Here is a 22,094-nt window from a genome sequence, read left to right as displayed (position 1 = left end):
GGCTTCCACATGTCTACCTCCCACATGCTGATGAGTGCAAACATGCGCTCCAAGAATCCTCCCTTAAGCTTTAGGAAAGAAAGACAACAAGCTCCATTAATACCATGTCATATCAGGGTTAACAATATGGAAAAATAAAATGAGATGAAATAAACCATGTTCTGAAACTACATTCAAGCATGGCTTTTAAATCTCCTGATAAGACTCTTACTGTCTCAGGTATTGAGCTGTTTGTGAAGTAGCCGAATAGAAGCAGCTCGAAAAAGATGTCCACGAAGTTGTAGTGGTGGACCTGCACAGAAAAGAAAAGTTCCAAAAAGAAATTAGCTTTACATAATGGAGTCCTGTTTTCAATCACATCAAAATCTTTTAGATTTAAACATTAGTCATGTTACGCAAGCATTTATAAGCTTACATAGCACCCGGAGAGCTCTGCTCCAATCGAGTCCTGATAAGAAGGAGTCTTCAGGAAATGAATCAGAGCCTCGTAGGCCAGCTGTACACGACCTGCATCCTGTTAAAACAAACAAACAAAATAATCACTTTGGCTATAGTTTTCAACGTGGAAACTCATTTTAAACCCTAAAATGAAGCAGTATGTAAGCCTCAGCATGTCCAGTACTTTACTAAAGATACACAGATGATGTATTACAAGGATCAAATGTCCAACTACTTCATATCCCAGAGCCCTAGGATTATCCTAAGGGTGTGATTGTTATAAAATTAGCTTTTGATGCTTGTTATTTTAATTATTATTCCTTAATTACTCATTACCACATTTATTTAACAACTGCATCATTTTCAAGCCCAGTAACTGAAAGTATGTTGCACAAGGAAACAGTCTATCATCATTCTGAAGTCACCTGGTTGTTAACTGCTGACAGACGCATCACAATCTTCTTCCCCATAATGAACAAGAAGTTCTCTCAGGACCCCTTATCATCCCGAGGAAGTATCCCATAACGTCCACTGCCTAGAAATAGAGAAACCAAACTAAACATTAGAACTTGTAAAGAAGGATGTGTGTGCTTGTATCTCAGCTGTAGCACTGTAGAATACCCCAGACAGGAAGGTAAAGGTGCGTGCAGAGAGGAACTGGATATTTTGCCAGGCGCTGATCAGCTCACCAGCATCGAGCCTCTGTGAAATGAAGAACATGATGAACATAACTGCTTCCTATCACAGCGATTTTATAATAACACAAGTAACATTCTCTCGCTTTCTTTACAATCAAAACAACCCTGTGAAATCCAGTGATCAGCTTTAGTAAATAAATGAAAGGTTTGGTTACCAGAAGGATGGGTGAAGATTCCTGGTCATGTTCTTTTGGCAGCAGCTGAAGGTTTGGCTCAACGACCTTAAAACACACAAACACAATTAGTAACTGCCCCTTACCTGAACCCCTTACCTGAATGCCAGGGAAACCGTCCTCACAGTTGTTATGGTAAGGGAATCCCTGCAAACGACAATTAGATGAAACTCAAGATCTACAACCGCATTTCATTTAAGTTCTCTTTTAATAATCGTTAAAGTGGAACCTCTTCATGAGAGTAAGAAATACTGTGATTACCTCGAGCGTCCAGCAGTGTGCAGTTTCATGCCAGCAGAGACGACTCTCTGGACTCCTTATAAACCTGAGGATGTCTCTCCTAAGGTCCACTTGCTAGAAATAAAGAAACAAAACTAAACATTAGAACTTGTAAAGAAGGATGTGTGTGTGTTTGTATCTCAGCTACAGCACTGTACAATACCCCAGACTGGGAGATGGAGGAGTCTGCAGTGTTGTAGTCAACATTACAGCAGGTGCTGTTCAGCTCACCAGCACTGAGGGGCTGTGAAAAGTAGAACATGAAGATCATTAGTGCTTTTTATCATAGCAGTTTCACACTAACACTTTCAAACATTCTGTCACTTGTAAAACCGAGCGATCAGATTTAGTAAATAAATGACAGGTTTGGTTACCAGAACAACAGCTGAAGATGTGGGGTGAGTTTCTGTGGGCAGCAGCGGCAGGATTGGCTCAACAACCTTAACGCGCACACACACACACACACACACACACACACCCTTAGACAAAAGCAGCCTACACGTTTCAAATGTAGTTGAAATATTTTACTGACACCTACCTGGAGGACTGAGGGAGTATCTGATGATTCTCCCTGCAAATCCACAGGTTCTGCAATAAATGAGTTTCATGTAAGTTCAATTACAATTAATATTTTACAACATTAAAATGGCCAAGTTTATTAATTATTAGATAGGTAGAGAGAAAGAGAGCGAGAGAGAGAGAGAGAAAGAGAGAGAGACCTTGTAAGTTTTCCTCTCCTTTCTTTCTAATGCTTAAACCTTAGTGAGTTAGTTAGCTAGTTAATTTGTGAAGAAACAGACTAATTGTAGCATTAGTAGCTTGAAGCTGGGGAACAATAGTCTGTTTCGGGTGGGGAAGAAAGGAAAAAAATGGGGAAGAAGGGGAAAGAGAGAAAAAGAGAAAAAAAGAGAAGAAAAGAAAGAGGAAGAAAACAAAAGAGAGACAGAATGCCACGTGTGATTTATATACGCCTGTTTTGTAAATTTTTATTTAAAAATGTGCTTTTTTACAAACAAATCAGTAAAAATTCAAGTCCCCCTCCCATCCACAGCGACCCGGCTCGAATCCCACCTCAGACAAGGATTAAATATTGCATTCTGTTTTGAAATGGCAACTGTTAGTCTACAGAAACAGTCCTGCTATCAAAATGAGTCAAGTTCTAAGTCCTGTGTAGTTAGTTGACTTCGATTATTTAATTATCTGCAAAATATGGCTTCTCAGTACGACCTACTGTTAGAAATATTGTCTTTTTTTTTCAAAGATAAGAATAATACAGCCCAAGACACACACCATAACAATATACATAAGTGATAAATTATTATAAAATACTAACAAAGTATAGAAATCTATAAACGAAAAACTATCAATAGTTATATTATTAAATATAGATTTAATAATATAAATTTTAAAAAAAGTTAAGGATATTCGGCTTTCGGGTGAAATTTCAGGATGCACCTAAAATGCACTATAACCTTTACAGGTGAACTTAATTTGACCTTCTCTACACTTTTGAATGCACATGTCCAACTGTTCAGTGTTTCAGTACTTTTTGCATAACTTGCTGTTTTCTAACAAGGTGCTTAACGGCAAAATTCACAACTGGTGTTTGATCCTTGAATTGACCAATACATTTTCTGGTTCAATTAGAATTGGTATTTAAACAGTCCTCTTCATCATGCTGTTTACATTTTGACATCATGAGACCAAGACCACACCTAACAATTGACCAACAGTACCTCGCCATTGCGAGGCTTCAAACAGGATGTTCTCAGAGGGAAGTGGCCACTGAGCTTAGAGTGTCACAGAGTGTCATCAGCAGGTTGCAACAGAGATACAGAGAGACTGGAAGAAACACAGAAAGGCATAGAAGTGGACGTCCTTTGTCCACATCCCACGTTGATGACCGCTTCATTGTGAACAGTGCCCTGCGGAACCGGATGATGAATGCCACTCAACTCCAGGCACATTTAAGGGAGGTAAGAGGCACCCAAGTGTCATGTCAGACCATTTGAAACCGTTTACATCAATGTGGTCTGCATGCTAGACGACCTGCAAGGGTACCTGACCACACCACCAGGCACAGGCATCGGGCCAGGGAGCATTTACGCTGGACAAGGGACCAGTGGACCTCAGTGCTGTTCTCTGATGAAAGTCAATTCACATTGAGCAGAAATGATGGCTGCCAACGATGTTGGAGACGTCAAGGAGAGCGCTATGCATCAGCCACTGCTGTGGTGGTGTTACAGTCTGGGCAGGTGTGTCTACTCAATACAGAACCTCCCTACATCTTGTGAATGGTACAGTGACAAGCCAATACTATCTGAATAACATCATTAATCCAGTCATTGTGCCCCTGCATGAACAATACAGGCCTAATTTCTTCATCATGGACGACAATCCTACAGCTCATCGAGGTCGCATCATTAGGGAACAGCTGCTGGAGGCTGGGGTACCTCAAATGAAGTGGCCTGCACTTTCTCCAGACCTTCTGGAAATCTAACAGCAGCAGACACTCCCCTATTTACATCAACGGGTCTGAAGTAGAGCGTGTCTCCAGCTTTAAGTTCCTGGGTGTCCACATCTCTGAGGATCTGTCCTGGCATCTGAACACCTCAACTCTGTTTCGGAAGGCACAACAGCATCTTTACTTCCTAAGGAGACTGAAGAAAGTTCACCTATCCCCCAAGATCCTGACCAACTTTTACCGCTGCATCATTGAGAGCATCTTGACGAGCTGCATCACAGTGTGGCATGGCAGCTCCACGATGTGTGAAAAAAAATCTCTGCAAAGGGTTGTGAAAACCGCCCAATGCATCATCGGCACCCAACTACCTGCCATTGGGTCTCTTCACCACAGTAGATGTCTACACAGAGCACACAAAATAATCAAAGACTCCTCCCACCCGAGTCACAAACTGTTCAACCTTCCATCCAGGAGGAGATACAGGTCCATCCTCACCAGAACCAGTAGGTTTAGGGCCAGTTTTTTTCCTTCAACCATAAATCTACTGAACTCTACACTACACCGCTAGGACACTCATGTCTTTCTACACTTACCACTTTACAGTTCTGCTCCACTCTGTACATTCTGTTAATATAATATTTTTCACTGTTAAACATTCTGTTGTACATTCTGTTATAATATAATTTTTTCTCAGTGTGTAATATAATTATTGTACATATTGTCCATTTCATAGATTACACCTAGTATTATCTATTTGTCTATCTATTTATATACATTTACATATACTATATTTATACATACTATATAATATATGTATATTATCTGTTACTGTTGTACATACATTTTACATAATGCACACATTTTTAGCACAATTATAATTACACCTGTCACTTTATCTACTGTAAATATTACTTGCACATACTTCTCTATGCGCACTCTGACATAGCCTTATTTATCGATGTACATATTTACATATTTATCTGCACCTGTTCATTGGCAGAATTTCTACTATTTGCACTTCTGGTAGATGCTAAACAGCATTTCATTGCTATGTACCTGCACTCTGCAATGACAATGAAGTTGAATCTATCTATCTATCTATCTATCTATCTATCTATCTATCTATCTATCTATCTATCTATCTATCTATCTATCTATCTATCTATCTATCTAATGCGGGTTTCACGCTGTCCACCAGGCGCCTCAAAAGCGATGGGCCAAAACCTTCAGATGTGAACGTTTGTGTGCTTCGCTGCACGTCAAAGCTTTTCCATAGGACAGAAATACCTGTTCTTGTCTAGACCTGATCGGTGAGCAGTACACCCTGCATGGCTTGCCAGCTCATCACTGTGCAAACACATTCACGCACTCGCTCATACCTAATAGCAATTTGTTTCAGCCGATCCACCTACTGGCGTGTCTTTTGGAGGTGAGAGGAAACCGGAGAACACCGGGTGTACACACACGGGGACTCTGGACAGACTGCAAACTTGTGACCCTGCAGCTGAGAGGTGGGACCTCTTTTAAGTCTTTTGAGACAGTCTGTGCAGACATTCTGTTGATCTTAAAGCGAATTTGTTTAAACTGCTGTTTCCTCAGGTGTAACTCATCCGGAATTGCCGTAAATCGGCACTAGAGGCCAATCCTGGGTGCTGCACCCAGCCGCACGAGCCCCAGATACCTGTCTGCGTCTCCCTAGAGGTCTAGCGGCTAGGATTCAGTGCTCTCACCGCCGCGGCCCGGGTTCGATTCCCGGTCAGGGAAGCGAGCTCTTTTTCGTGCCCGGCCAGAGCTAGCGGCTGCAAGAGGAAGATGCACTCAAACGGCGCGCTTCCCGGAGGCTGGTAAAAGCCGTCCTTCGAGCCGGATTTGAACCGGCGACCTAAGGATGTCTATTTGTAAGCACCTACAGTCCTCCGCTCTACCAGCTGAGCTATCGAAGGGAGGGCTCAGGGCCACCTTTGGGCAACAACCTGGCAAACGGGACCCCTGGTGATTTTTGTCTGTTACGAGCCACGTAGCGCAGCGGTTTCAGGGGCCCTAGGCCAGATTTACTGGGGCCTATAAACTTTCTTGTCGATGTTGGACCCTTCTTCACCGTTACAATCTCGTTTGCAATCTCGGGTTTCTACGTGTGGGTGTCCTCGCCGGTGCGTTGACTTAAACTAAGTAAATAGAGAGGACGTAATGCGCAGGGTTTCACTCTGTCCACCAGGCACCTCAAAAGCGATGGGCCAAAACGGTCAGATGTGAACGTTTGTGTGCATCGCTGCATGTCAAAGCTTTTCCATAGGACAGACATACCTGTTCTTGTCTAGACCTGATCGGTGAGCAGTACACCCTGCATGGCTTGCCAGCTCATCACAGGGCACTGTGCAAACACATTCACGCACTCGCTCATACCTAATAGCAATTTGTTTCAGCCGATCCACCTACTGGCGTGTCTTTTGGAGGTGAGAGGAAACCGGAGAACACCGGGTGTACACACACGGGGACTCTGGACAGACTGCAAACTGGTGACCCTGCAGCTGAGAGGTGGGACCTCTTTTAAGTCTTTTGAGACAGTCTGTGCAGACATTCTGTTGATCTTAAAGCGAATTTGTTTAAACTGCTGTTTCCTCAGGTGTAACTCATCCGGAATTGCGGTAAATCGGCACTAGAGGCCAATCCTAGGTGCTGCGCCCAGCCGCACGAGGCCCACAAACCTGTCTGTGTCTCCCTGGTGGTCTAATGGCTAGAATTCGGCGCTCTTGCCTCGGCAGCCCTGGTTTGATTCCTGGTCAGAGAAGCAAGCTCTTTTTTGCGCCCGGCCAGAGCTAGCGGCAGCACACAAACGACGTGCTTTCTGGAGGCTGGTAAACGCCATCCTTCGAGCCGGATTTGAAACGGCAACCTAAGGATGTTCATTTGTAAGCACCTACAGTCCACCGCTCTACCAGCTGAGCCAAAGTTCAATAGTCTGCTTCGGGTGGGGAAGAAAGGAAAAAAATGGGGAAGGAGGGGAAGGAAGAAAAGAGAGAAGAGAGAAGAAAAGAAAGAAAGCAAAGGAGAGACAGAGTGCCACATGTGATTTATATGCACCTGTTTTGTAATTTTTTGAATTAAAACAAAAACCTACCAATATTTATATTATTAAATATATATGTTGAAGCACACACCTAAATAAACTTATAATGATAAAACAAAGAATACATTCAAGTCAGGTCAAGAATCTTTTATTGTCCTTTTGACCACATATAGCTGATGCAGTACACAGTGAAATGAGACCATGTTTCTCCAGGACCCTGGTGCTACATAAACAACATAACATAATTACAAAACACAGAGCTAAGGACGGAAAGTAAGCTGTCCTAGCTTCATAAAGTACATCGTGTGTAACTTGGTGCAAACAGTGCAAGACAAAAGACAGTGCAAAGAGACAATACAGTACGTATAGCAGCAGTTGAATAATGTGCAAATACAATTCAAATAATACATTATTTAATACATGTACCCTAATAATAAATACAAGTGACACATTATAAAATAGCAATATATTAAACTATAAACAAAACAGAAAAATACTATTTAAACATCAAATATTTAAATATAAAATACATGTAACTTTGTAAGAATACAAGTGCTATATGCAACATATCTATATTTTCTTTATTTTTTTGAGCAACTGCTGTTCTGTCATCATCTCTGTTACTGGACAATAAATTCTGGCCTTGTCTTGGCTATGTCCAGTTGCTGATGTCCTAGAACAACCACACTTTCTGCAAGTGTCGGCCTTCACCTAATGTATGCACGTGGTTGACGTGGCACAGGCGGTTGAAAAGTAATAGCACACATAAGCAGCATTTTAGCGTTGGAAACATTTTTCTTGCTATTACCGTTTACGCGATATGTTGCTTAAACTATTGCAAGAAATTCTGAAATAATATATAAATACAACTCTGAGCGTGTCTCGACCTGGGTCTCGCGCATGGGAGGCGGGCGCACTAACAATGTACCACAAGCAATAAAAGCTTTCGTTGGCAAGTAAACTTATTAAGATGAGGTTTACATCACAGCACGTAGCACTACTCTCCGTTACAAATATAAAAGCTATACATGCTTAAACTATTGCAATACATTCTCAAATAATATATACAAACTAAAGTCACAGTTAAAATATGAAATCTAAACTAGTGTGTGCGCTGGGAACAGTTTAAAGAAGATGCGTCCTTTAAAAAAAAAAAAAACTCTTCCCTCACTCTCTCTCTCTCTCTCACACACACACACACACACACACACAGTAGCGGTCTGAAGTACGTATTGCATTTAAAAATTAATATAAAATAAACTATAATACGTATCAGCATGAAAAGTAATAGCATACCTAAGCAGCATTTTAGCATTGGAAGCATGTTTCTAGCTATTACCGTTTAAGCGATATGTTGCTCAAACTATTGCAAAACATTCTCAAATAATATATAAATACCACTCCGACCGGGTCTCCAGCATGGGAGGCGGGCGCTCTACCAAATAAGCTAAACTGCAGCTTGTAATGTTATTGATATCAGTGGTACTAATATTTTACAATATTTTACACGGGTCTCCAGCATGGGAGGCGGGCGCATTAACAAAGTGCCACAAGCGATGCAACCCGGAGGCGGACGCTCTACCAAATAAGCTAAACTGCAACCCATAACATCATTGAGATACTAATACTTTACATGCATTACCACTAGCCACCATCAAGTACACAATATACGATATACACGCTAAATATGCTTAAACTATTGCAAGACATTCTCAAATAATATATACAAACTAAAGTCACAGTTAAAATATGTCTATTATCGTATTATCAGGCGGTCTACCAAATAAGCTAAACTGTAACTTATAACACTATTGAGATCAGTGGAGTAATGTTTTACATATCTACAGATAACCAAAAAAAAACCCTCATCCCTCACTCTAGCTGACGTGTCACACACACACACACACACACACACACACACACACACACACACACACAGCAGCGGTCTGAAGTCCGGGAATAATACATTTACAAATCCATATAAAAAACTATAATACTTATCAGCATGCAAAGTAATAGCACACATAAGCAGCACTGTAGCGTTGGAACCATGTTTCTAGCCATTACCGTTTAGGACTAGTAACCTTTTACGTGCTTGTTTACGACATCTACAGATGCTCGTTTACAGCACCTACTGAAAATCTCAGAGAAAGACCGAACTGTACAGAAACCAGGAAGTGAAGTCTGTGAAAAATGCATGTACAAATTAATATAAAATAAACTACAATACTTATCAGCATGAAAAGTAATAGCGCACTTAAGCAGAACATAACCAACATTTTAGCGATGGAACCATAATTTTAGCTATTACTATTTAGGACTAGTAGCGAGTCCAGGAACCGGAATAATAATAATAATAATAATAATAATAATAATAATAATAATAAAAAATAGTGACGATAACAAGAGTGTGATTGCGTAAGCAATGTTGCAATGTTGCATTTCCAGGAGAAAATGCGAGTGTGATTGCGAATATGTTGCTTAAACTATTGCAAGACATGCTCAAATAATATTTAAAAGCTAAAGTCACAGTTTAAAAAGTTTAAGGTAGTTTATGTGGCTGTAGAGTAAGAATTCAAGCTGTAGGAACAGTTTAAAGATGATGTGTCCTTAAAAAACACCTCTTCCCTCACTCTAGCTGATGTCACACACACACACACACACACACACACACACACACACATGGTAGCGGTCTGAAGTCCTTGAAAAATACATTTAAAATCCATATAAAATAAACCAATATTTTTTTTTCACACCAATTTTTTTGTTACGTGTTTTTTAAATAAGAAAAATGTACTTTATAAATAACAAATAATGTATAAAACAATAATAATACATAATAAAAGAGAATGTAAAGAAATAAACTGGTTTTATTAAGTGTATTTACGTTGAAGATCAGACGAAGATGATGGTGGAGGTGGAGGAGATTGGAGGAGGTGGGTGGCGTTTTTCATTTCGTGCTCTATCGCTTAAGTTAACTTACTCGCTACACACTTAATGCTACAATTATTTGCGTAAGCTCGCTCGCTCGTAACTCAGATCTCGGCTCATATCTTAAAGCAAAAAATTGAGCGAGCGACGGCTCGTATCTCGGAAAACTCGTAAGTTGAGTTACTCGTAAGTCTCGTAAGTTCTACCAAGAAGCTAAACTGCAGCTTATAATACTACTGAGATCAGTGGAGTAATGTTTTACATATCTACAGATAACCAAAAAAAACCCTCATCCCTCACTCTAGCTGACGTCACACACACACACACACACACACACACACACACACACTAGCAGTCTGAAGTCTGTGAAAAATACATTTAAAAATCCATATAAAAACTATAATACTTATCAGCATGAAAAGTAATAGCACACATAAGCAGCATTTTTAACCGCTCCGAATTTTGCGCCGCCACTAACGAGGTCAAATCCGCTTCCGGGGCGGTATCATCCTCAGAGTCCATGACTAGCAAAATGTTGGTGTGGCCTAAAGCTGCTAACTTGGCTGCCTCATCCGCTGCAGTGTTACCACTAGTTACGAACGAGCCGTCTGTTTTGTGTGCCGGACATTTGACTATGAGAAGTTTAGCTTCTTTAAGTTTATATAAAGTTATAGCTAAAGTTTAGGGTCTTTTCAGAAAATATTGTTTTCTTTCACTGCGGTCAATGAGCTCTGACAGAGCATGATTTCTTATAAGGGTGGGCGTAAATGCAAAGCCGCTTCTTGTCAGAGTTCACTATAAACATGTCGCCATAAGCTCATGCCCTAGTACCGTCGTCTATTTATCGTCTTTTACCTTCCACCTGTGAGTGGTCGTTTCAACACAATATTTAACTTCATTTTAAATCGGAACCATTCCAATAACACCTTCAGCTTTTCTTCATTACCTCTACGATATATCTCCAAAATATACGTTTCAAATTCAACCTGTATACACTCCATACCCCGCAATGTATTTACACAATGCAAGAATTACCAGTGCAATCACTACTTCAATCCAGCTTCATTTCAAATGCAGCACAATCAGCAAAATATCACCCCCAGATTCAGATCACACTTCACCGTTACACAGTGATTTTCTCAGCATCCGAGAATAACAAAGTCAAGCGTGTACACAACTAGCCATACAATACCATCACCCAGATTCAAAGCCACACAGAAGTTCTCAGATACACCACAACAACAACAAAGACAAACACACCTTATTTACAACGGGGCCCCCTTTTTTTTTTACTTCTGTTTTTTGTCTTTATTTTTTCTCTCTTCACTATCACCTGGACCCGGGAATTTCTACTCAGCACTTTTTCTCTTTGTTTCTTTTCTCTTTCATCACTATCACCTGGACCCGGGAATTTTACGTCTTATTTCTCTGTATTTCTCTTTATTCCCTTTATTTCTCTGTATTTCTCTTTATTCACTTTATTTCTCTGTATTTCTCTTTATTTCTCTGTATTTCTCTTTATTCCTTTCACTGTATCACCCGGGATCCAGGAATTTTTACTTGTTACACCTGTTACTTGACTCTTGATTTTCTCCCATTGACAGTGTTCTTGTTCACAGAATTTAATTTCTGCTACTGAACACTCTGTTTGCTTCCAAACAAGGTCTTTTTCACAGAACTTTCATACCACCTGGAACCCACCAGGACTTTCGATCATACTGAACCCTGCAGGGACGTTTTTTAGTTCATTCACACATCTGACACCATCCAGTCTTTATCATGCATTAATCATGCAATTTTATCATATGATTTTATGTAACTTTAACTTACGATTACTCTATCAAGACAAAACAGAGCTGATCCGTCCTCGGAACGGGCGCCTCCACCTCCCCAGACCACACACAACTAATGCAGAATTTCCATTAAACAGGCTTCTGCCTTACCTTTGTCCTAGATGGCCAAGTGTCTGGTCTGTGGGTGGCAGCTGCAACCGCAGGTCCCAGGTCCGGGGCTCCGTTGTGCTTTGTTCCAGTCGCGTATATTCTATCATGTCGGGGTCACCAAAACAATGTGGAAAATATTTTTACCCCATACCCCATATTTTTTGTCCCATACTATAATGTACTACTTAACACTACTCCATTAATACTTCGCTATTATCTGACTCCAAACTCCACATTGACCCGACAGCTCAGTCAAGCAAGACTCTAACTAAAGAAGACGAATCATGCAGACTGGATGAATGCAGATACAAGGTTTTATTTGCGATCAGCGCTGCTTACAAGAATTGAGCTGCTCATGAATGAACATCCCAACAACCTCTGAAATAATCATCACAAAACATAGCCTTTTTATTCTTTTCTCTTATCTTTTCATAATATTCAATCCAAACCCTCTTCACTGAGAAAGTCCCACCTATTTTCTTTTTTGGAATATCGGGTTCTTTTTGGACACCATTATATCTTTAATTTTTAACTCTTTCACATTCCATTATAATTGGACTTTTGAGATCAGTCATATAAAAAATAATGGGCATCTGTGCTCTTATCAGTGGCACTTTCTGGCTTTTTTCATTTAGCAGTTCACTCTGACCTCTGAAGACAGCATGGTTGAGTTTCGGGGCCTCTGCTCCATCTATGATTGCTTCAGTTTAATTCATTGCTCTATTTTTCTTTACATTTGCACTAGCCTGCAGTTTTAATTGCGTTTTCTCTCACGTACTCTCAGCCATATAGCGGGGCACGATGACCCTGGGCACAGCTCCAAGTTTCGTCTACCACTGAAAAGGCCTACCAAACTGATGTTACCCTCACTGTTTCTCATTCCATACCAGCTATGTAATCTCAGCCCAGAGTTAACAAGCATTGCCCAAACCCCTCATCCCGCACGTTTGTGTTAAACCCTACATTATTAAACCTGTAAATAGAGGTGATCAATAAATTGAGGTGGTGCCTGACAACCCAATCATGCTGTCCTCTGATTCTAATTGTTTTATACATATCCAAACAAGAATGCATTCATATACACCTTAAACACTCTAAACCATTCAAATACACTTTAAACACTCCAAACCCCTTTGAACACTCTAAACCAGTCAAAAATTACTCCCACAAGATGTAGGAGACAGTGAGGTATTTAGCAGTTTCAGCACAAGGATCTGTAAAGGTGGTGTTTGAAGCTTCTAAAGTGCATGTCCTCTTTCCATTACAACTTTAAATAGAAGTAAAAAATGTGAACAAGTATAAGTAAATCTGCTTCTAATTCCACAGCCCATCCTTAGATTGCATTTCTGATCCAAATAGATTCATCTCCTGCACAGAGACACATGTAAAATTGCTGTAGCCCAATAGCAACATCAAAAGAAGTAAAATGCTCATCAGCCCAACCATAAGGAAGCAGAGATCTTACTATGATCCAGCGTGCTGTAGCCTTGCTCACAGATCACAATGTTCTCTAAAGAAAGGAGACAAAATTGAACGTATTCAGTGTGTTGATAGCAATGTACCATGGGCAGTATATTAAAATGGATCTGAAATTGTTATATGGACTCAAACAACAAACAAGAACCTCTAGATCCAGTATTATAGTAGTGTTTAGAACAAGGTCATCTGGCATTTAAAGAAACAATCATACAGTACCAGACAAAAGTAATAGAAAATGTAACTATCTCCATAATCTACTACAATAAAATATACCTTCTAAGGAGTCCGGTTGTCTATTGGCACTTGACCATCTTACCCATATGTGCTTTTTTGACTCTAACTTTAACTTTAGAGGAGATCTAATGGATACTGTTGTGCAGGTTGTGTCTATTTTTGATAAGACTTGCAATACTAAGTTAATGTTAATTTATTATCTACACAAAGACTATTCATGCTTAACAGACACACCTAAACAATGCACCCTTCTTGTCTTGTTAAAACCTTACTTCATCAGACCAAAAACAGAAATGGTGTTCAAAACTACTCATGATGCTACCTCATCGTTTTACAATGACACAAATTCATATAGGCCTAAAATATTATCCCACTCCACAGTGAGCCTGTTGCTTTTCCCACTGTTCTCTCTTACTTTAAGCTTTCCACTGAATCTGAAACCTCAAATTCAAGTCAGGGTTCCGTACTAAACACAGTACGGAAACTGCTTTACTGAAGGTCACTAATGACCAGTGGTGGGCAAAGTACACATTATTGTACACAAAGTACACAATAAAAGTGCAGATACTCTAGTTAAAATGTTATTCTAATTTTTACTTGATTAAAGTATTTATCCCAGCTCTAATGTTGTCATTTTGTGTATGAACTATTCATTTTATGTCAGAAGAATCTGTCACTCTGCTCACACATGCCTGTTAATACAAGGTCTGAGAAATGATCATGATTCAGATGTCAGTTAACATTATTGTTATTATTGGGAACATGGGGGCTGTAGAACAGCAGGACTTTAGATAAGTTAGGTTTTCCTGTTAAGACTTATGTTATACTTAAGATAGTAACCATTAAAACATGATAAAACACTTTGCTGTTGAAATGTGTGTGTGTCTGTCAGTGTTTACAGGACACAGGTATTTGTGTCAGTGTTTACAGGGCACAGGTATTTGTGTCAGTGTTTACAGGGCACAGGTATTTGTGTCAGTGTTTACAGGGCACAGGTATTTGTGTCAGTGTTTACAGGGCACAGGTATTTGTGTCAGTGTTTACAGGGCACAGGTATTTGTGTCAGTGTTTACAGGACACAGGTATTTGTGTCAGTGTTTACAGGGCACAGGTATTTGTGTCAGTGTTTACAGGACACAGGTATTTGTGTCAGTGTTTACAAGACACAGGTATTTGTGTCAGTGTTTACAGGGCACATGTATTTGTGTCAGTGTTTACAGGACACAGGTATTTGTGTCAGTGTTTACAGGGCACAGGTATTTGTGTCAGTGTTTACAGGACACAGGTATTTGTGTCAGTGTTTACAGGGCACATGTATTTGTGTCAGTGTTTACAGGGCACAGGTATTTGTGTCAGTGTTTACAGGACACAGGTATTTGTGCATGGACACTACAAAAGAAAAAGGACACATATAAAGACAGGGTCTATAGCTTGTAAATTGTTTCCTAAATAAAGTGCTTAAAAACAAAAATATATACATCACAACAGAAGGAAATAGTAAGCACTACAGGTGGACAGTCTGACTTGGTAATTCATACAGAATAACTAATGTGTGCTGGACACTACTGTGTCCTGGGGAATCAGTTTTAAACAAATGACCAACGAGGATCTAAGCAGATTCACTTTAACAGAAACTTGCTGCTCTACAGATTCAGAGGAAAAAAGTTCAAATTCAGCAAAGTCAGTATTTCAGTATTTAGTAACTAATGCTTTGGTGTGTGATGGGCAATTACAGTATTTGTGCAGTAATTCTGCTTTACATAATAAAAAAACTATGAAAAAGGAATGTTACTTGGTGACTGGTCAAATATCAACAATAAAAGTTGAGTTATTGGGTTATTGGGATGCTGTATAACATCAGTAAGGTTAATATAAGCTGCTGCTCAAGAGCTACTGATTAGCTTACTTAGATAACTAAAGCGGAACTAGCCATACACGACATAATTAAGATAATGACAGATTTGTTCACATACACTAGAAAATCCTTCATTACTGAGAGCTAACATTAGATTCATATTAAAGAAAATGACCATTATGATGATTACAGCACGTGCTCACCTCTACATTTTCACAAAGATGATGTTAGTGAGACAGAGCAGGTATCTGAATATGAAAGAGTCTTTCTTCTGTTCTACATCTTAAAACAAATCCTGCAGGTCAGGTCATGGGTCATGTGTGTGCAGGTAGCGGGATGGGGTCAGGGTTTTTCTACCGAACCGTTAACACTCGCTGCATTTAATGAAACCGGAAAGATACCTAGGTTCAAAAACACTGCGCGCGCTGTAGCTCGGTTTGCTGTGCTGTGATTGGACAACTGCTTTTTATTTATTTTTTTCTAATACAAGTAACGAGAGATGTGGGATAATGTAGTGGAATAAAAAGTACGATATTTTACTTCAAAATCTAGTGGAGTGAAAGTAAGAAGTCTCAAAGAAATGTTATATTTTAGTAAAGTACAGATACTGGAAAAAGACACTTAAGTACAGTAACGAATTACATTTACTTCGTTACTGCCCATCACTGATAATGACCTCCTGATGACCCGCGCGGGGAGGGGGGGGGTCAGGTGAAGGGTGGGTAGTGGAGAGAACAGCATTGCTATGGCAATGACGGAACACAACGCATCATACAAAGAATCAGAACATGACGTAGTGTTGGTCAGCCACAGTCCAGAGCATCGGCAAGTTAGGAAAAGCAAGCAGCAGTTCACATCGCACCGCGAGAAAGTTTATTTCAGATAGAGCCAGCAGTTTCCTTGCTTTTATTATTCAGACTTGGTACAACGGTAAGTTGTAAAGAAATATGCTATGCTATGTTAATTAATAGTTTTGCTGATTATATAAATTAGCTTTATGTGCCTCAAGAGGCGAGTGCCGTTAAAGCTAACTCTTTCTCTAACTTTTTCTTTATTCAGTTCCAATCAGAGGCCATTTCCAACTTGCTGCCTACTATGGAGCCTGAGTCCATGTCTGAACTACCACGGTGTCCATCTCCAGCTCCTGTGAAACTCACATGGGGTGAAATCATGGACGCCGAGGACAATGAGATGGAGAATGTAGAGCCTTTCTGTTTCTATGTAAGATTTGTGAATATGTTGGGCATACATAACATAAGGATGTTGTGTCTTTCATCCTCTAATTCTCTCTCTTTTTTCTGTTTAAACCAGAATCCCTGGAGCATGGATTACATCAACCAGGTAGAGGAGCAGAAGGTAGAGAAGAACATAGAGGAGCAGAAGGCAGAAGAGCAGGCCAAAGTCCAGCAGCCGCCTGTTAGAAACACAAAGCTCCTTAATGAACGCCTCAGCAAGAATAACAAGGTACTGCAGTAAAGTCTGTCTGCAGATCAAGGCTTAAGAGGACATGCTTTATTTCCATATAAAGACAAGTTTGTGTCTCTATATAGCATATAGCATTTCTAACAGTTTTTGTTCAGCTGTGCTATTCAGGGTTTTTGGGGAGTTCATTGTAACCACTATGCTATGCTATGTTAGTAGTTTTGTTGATTACATAAATTACCTTTATGTGCCTCAAGAGCCAAGTTTCTTTAAGGCAATTTCCAACTTTCTGCCTACTATGGATCCTGAGTCCATGTCTGAACTACCACAGTGTACATCTCCAGCTCCCGCAAAACTCACGTGGGGTGAAATCATGGACGCTGAGGACAATGAGATGGAGAATGTAGAGCCTTTCTCTTTCTATGTAAGACAATAAGCTTGTGAATATGTCGGGCATACATAACATAAGGATGTTGTGTCTTTCATCCTCTAATTCTCTCTCATTTTTTGTTAAAGGTACAAAAGTTTGTAAAGAAGGTAGAGGAGCAGAAGGTAGAGGAGCAGAAGGCAGAGAAGCAGGCCAGAGTCCAGCAGCTGCCTGTTAGTGACAAAAAGCTCCCTAATGAACGCCTCTGCAAGAATAAAAAGGTACTGTAGTAAAGTCTGGCTGCAGATCAAGGCCTGAGAGGACATGCTTTATTTCTAGCTTTATTTCCATATAAGGACATGTTTGTGTGTCTCTACTTAGCATATAGTATTTGTATCAGTTATTGTTCAAGCTGTGCTATTCTGTTTTTTGTATGTTTTGTTTTTAATTAACAAATTGGCTTAATTAACAATCTGGATGTTGACTCTGCCCTGTTCTGCAGACAGTGAAACTACTGTTGAGGAACCTTGACTGCAATGTGGATGACAGACAACTACATGAGGAATTCCATCCCTTTGGAACTGTGATCAGTGCAGAGGTCAATTTCAATTACTACCTTCACCTCCCCATACTCCCTCTTTTAGGTTAAAATCACTGTGCACTTGTAGCACAAGAAGATGAGGGTTTTTTATTGCGAACTATTTAACCGGTTTATTTTCTGAATGTGGAAATCTATTATATTGTTACCATATAGTGCATGTAATGCTCATTCTTTGCTTTTCGCATCTCTAAATCTGTTTCCTCTGCAGGTCAATATGGAGAATGGCCATCCCAAAGGCACTGGCTTTGTCATTTTTGCATCTCCTGATGAAGCCAGAAATGCCATCATGAAGATGAACGGCAGGGTATTGGGAAGCAGGCCAGTGTATGTTAGTGTGGTTCAGAGCAAGGAGGAACATGGAGGAAGGCACAGAGAGAGGGCAGAGAGTAGCCTGAAAGAACCCTGTCCAAATCCACACCAGGCTCAAAAGAATATTCAGCCACAGAGTAAGTCACACTTCTCAATTTGTGTTAAGTTTACAACATTGTTAAGGCCTCAATAGGTCCCAATCATAATACTGATTGGATGATAAAGTGAAATGTTTGGTTGTGGCTACAGATGCATCTCCAGAATTGAGGAGAACCAACCAACAGGACAGGAACATATGCAGAGTGCAAACCACACTGCAGTCCCAGGATGCACAGGTATTTTTCTGATTATATTACAGGACTTTAATGATTTTTCCCATGTTTTGGTCACACATTTTTAGCTTAATGATTGTCTTAATACTGAGTGATGGATTACTATAAAATACTAAATCAAACGCTGGATGTTGATTTTGCTCTCTGTTCTGTAGAAGAGTAAGGTGTTTATAAAACATCTGGACTACAGTGTGGACGACAGGCGCCTGCATGAAGCGTTCCTGCCATATGGAACAGTCATCAGTGCAAAGGTCACCTAAAATTACTAAACCCTACATTTTATTTCTTTTTTTTGTTTACTTCTCCTTACCTGCTCTATTATGTCAAAACCAGTGTGCACTTGCAGCACAAGGAGATGAATGTGTAGTTGGGTGTTTTTTTCGAATGGTTGCTACCTCAAATTACTATTAACACTGAAGAGATTCATATTGAATGTGCAATACCAGAACCCTGATACTAACACAATATAGCTATTTTCATTATGTTTTGATGTAATGACAGTGCTAGTTTTTCCTCAAGATTAGCCACATACAGTAGGTGTGTGTAATATTAACTTTTGTGCTTGCTGTATTTCCTTGCTGACCCCTACAGGTGACTGTGGAGAATGGCTGCTCCCGAGGTTTTGGATTTGTGAGCTTCACCTCTCCAAATGAAGCAGAAAAAGCCATTAAGAAGATGAATGGAAGGATGATGGGCAGGAAGCCACTGTATGTGACGCTGGCTAACAACAATAAGCAGCGCAAGGCTTCCCTCACCCAGACTGAGTGTACAGGAAGCAGTGGTCCAACTGAGCCACACACAAGACCTCACAGATTCTTGCAGAGGGTCCATTCACATCGTGAGTCACAGCTGACCTTGTAATACAAGAAATTTAATGCAATAATAAAATGAAAAATATCAATAAGTGCAATGGTTATACAAACTATGATAAACTGTTTGAGAATTACTGTGATATATAACTGAATAGCTACACAATAATTCTGAACACACAGCGTGTATCTGTGACAGTAATAGAGTAATATGACTCTGCTTTTCTCTTTCAGGTCGTCCCTCTGTTGCACCGGCCACCAGATAAACCTTTTAAACTTTATACTTCCTTTTATCAAAATATATATATTGATTTATATTATTATTATAAATTTTGTTAAATTTTGTGAAACTCATTTGTTATTTTTGAATTTTTATATATTATATTATCATACTCATTGCATGTAAAAGCAAATAAACAATTTGGGGCGGGGGGGGGGGGTATTTCAGCAGTTGATCATGTTGATAACATGCAAATATAAAGCACACCAACACCAAAACTCATCAAGCTAACAGGGTTTGATTCCTTTTTACACTGAAATCTCAAATCCTTCAAGGTATTCTGTCAATAGCAATAAAAAGAACAGGAAAGAAATTAATTATGTACTGCTGCACTTAAAATACCTTTCATACTGCGTGTACTGTATGTACACTGAACTGAAGTAAACTGAAGTAATTCAGATGACAGATTTTTAAAAAATTTATAATAAGAATAAAAAATATATTTCATTCATGAGTTCATAAGAACTTTATTTCTTTCCAGTTTACCCAATATTTCTGAAAAGAGGTAAGAAAAAAGAAGAAGAAAAAGAAAAAGACCAGATGCCCAGCGGTGCATGTGTAGGACACTGTGAGGTATGTAGCAGTAGTGTTACAAGGATCTGTAAAGACGGTGGAGGAAGCTTCGACAGTGCAACTCTTCAGTCCATTGCACCTGTAAATGACAAAAACAATGTTAACATGGCCTCTTTAAGAGCTGGACTACAAGTTAACCTACTAAGTAAAAAAAGCTTAAAGAACAAACTAAAAGCTTACAGTGAGGAGACAGTTGAGAGTGTGTTTGGAGCGTAGCAGTTGGTGTTCTGGGTGAAACTGTTGGGGATTCCACTTGAACAGGTTACAGAATCAGCACACCCAAAGTTCACATTCAAGATCTTAATAGTATTCACTCCTGCACAGATATACAGGTAAGCTTACTGTAGAGCAGCAGCAACATAAAAGTATTTAAAGTATTTAAAACTTGTACTGCAACTACTGTACGATGGCTGGACATTCCCATGGTGTTTTATATTTGCGTATAATTGTTGAACAGATGAATGTGGCACTTTCAGGCATCTGGAAATTGTACCCAAGGATGAAATCTTGGCTGATTTCTTTTGATTTTCCCATGGGGTCACACAAGGAAGTGTTTGAGGTGAGCCTTAAAATACATCCACGGATATGCCTCCAATTAACTCAAATGTTGTCAGTTGACCTATCAAAACGTCCATGACATCAGCATCTTGCATCTTGCCTTTTCAGCTGGGGCAGTGGCATCTCTGCTGCAGACAGGAAGAGACTGGAAAAAATCATAAAAATAGCTCTTTCATAGGATGCAGTCTCGACCCAGTGCAGATGGAGGGAGAAAGGAGGATGATGGTCAGGTTCTGGAAGACTCTGATGACCCTGGGCAGTTCCTGTAGTGGTAGGCTACTTCATCCCAAGTGTTTGAGAGAGTGGTACTGTAGGTCTTTCCTTCCTGCTGCTGTGAGACTGTACAACCAGCACTGCTCCCAGTAGCCCCTTCCACAAACTGGACAATATATTTTGGGATTTCTACTATATCATATGAGAATTGTGCAATAACACAAGATACTTTATCTTGATATTTTCTTTATTTTTTTAATCAGATTACAGTTTATTATTATTATTATTATTATTATTATTATTATAAACTAAACAAGATAAATAACTGAAATTGTATGAATGAATAGAATTGTAATGAATTATACTTGTTATAACTTGATAACAGAAAACGTTTACAAAAATTGCCCCAGATTACTTGATGTCATTTCATCGATTCTCCAGCAGATGGCGCAAAGGGATTGTTGGATTTGTTTTACAATTTCTCTGACAGTTAGTGACATGCATTTATGAGTACTGTGTTCATATTTACAAAGCTCTTCACACAGTTAGAGCAACAACGGTCTATAAGGAACGATCTAAGTAAGTATATATTGATATATGAGTGTAAGTAAATAAGTGTAATAAAGTGTATGTATCAACAATAAGAACAATACAATAATAGTAATTACATTATTATTATAATAATTAATAACGATAACAAACATAAAATAATAATAATAATAATAATCATCATCATCATCATCATCATCATCTGCGTGCCCCCAATCCGCATCTCAGGTATTCCCACATGGTGTCTCGAGCCGGGTGAATCTGTGCATTTTAGACGTCACGTGCGCGTGCGTATTCGCTTCTTTGAATAGTTTATTTGTATCTTGTGGACTATACAGTATGTAAACTCAGTGGCGGACCGTGCATTTCACACCTAGGCCTTCACTGGTGTCCTTCCTGAATTAATCCTCATCTCTACCATCATTATGACGCCACCATGAGCATCGCTAGGCCATTTTCTTCTCAGCCCTCAGCGATTGTCCATAAACTGTACACAAATTCGTGATCGCCTCAGTCCGCT

General features: G+C 39.6%; 1 protein-coding gene, 1 long non-coding RNA gene and 1 other non-coding gene across 3 annotated transcripts; all 3 read right to left on the bottom strand.

Moving 5' to 3' along the window:
* Positions 1–1,963: 1,963 nt before the first annotated feature.
* Positions 1,964–12,386, bottom strand: LOC131359077 (uncharacterized). The gene is made up of 3 exons (XR_009205736.1): positions 11,994–12,386; positions 2,127–2,176; positions 1,964–2,028 (listed from the first exon to the last, which is right to left on the bottom strand). It is a non-coding gene; the product is annotated as an uncharacterized LOC131359077 (long non-coding RNA).
* Positions 5,907–5,995, bottom strand: trnay-gua (transfer RNA tyrosine (anticodon GUA)). Its single transcript is given in 2 exon segments — positions 5,907–5,942; positions 5,959–5,995. It is a non-coding gene; the product is annotated as a tRNA-Tyr (tRNA).
* Positions 12,387–13,151: 765 nt separating the features above from the next.
* Positions 13,152–20,678, bottom strand: LOC131359388 (rhamnose-binding lectin-like). Its single transcript, XM_058399249.1, has 7 exons — positions 20,660–20,678; positions 20,435–20,570; positions 20,168–20,333; positions 17,270–17,403; positions 16,894–17,044; positions 16,645–16,778; positions 13,152–13,260 (listed from the first exon to the last, which is right to left on the bottom strand). Exons 1-7 carry the CDS (start codon positions 20,676–20,678, stop codon positions 13,152–13,154), a joined length of 849 nt encoding a protein of 282 aa, XP_058255232.1.
* Positions 20,679–22,094: the final 1,416 nt, after the last annotated feature.

The sequence above is a fragment of the Hemibagrus wyckioides genome, linkage group LG09, assembly GCF_019097595.1.
Source record: "Hemibagrus wyckioides isolate EC202008001 linkage group LG09, SWU_Hwy_1.0, whole genome shotgun sequence".
NCBI classification, from domain to species: Eukaryota; Metazoa; Chordata; class Actinopteri; order Siluriformes; family Bagridae; genus Hemibagrus; species Hemibagrus wyckioides.
Note: the sequence above shows the minus strand (reverse complement) of the source record. Positions and strands in the feature narration are given on the sequence as shown.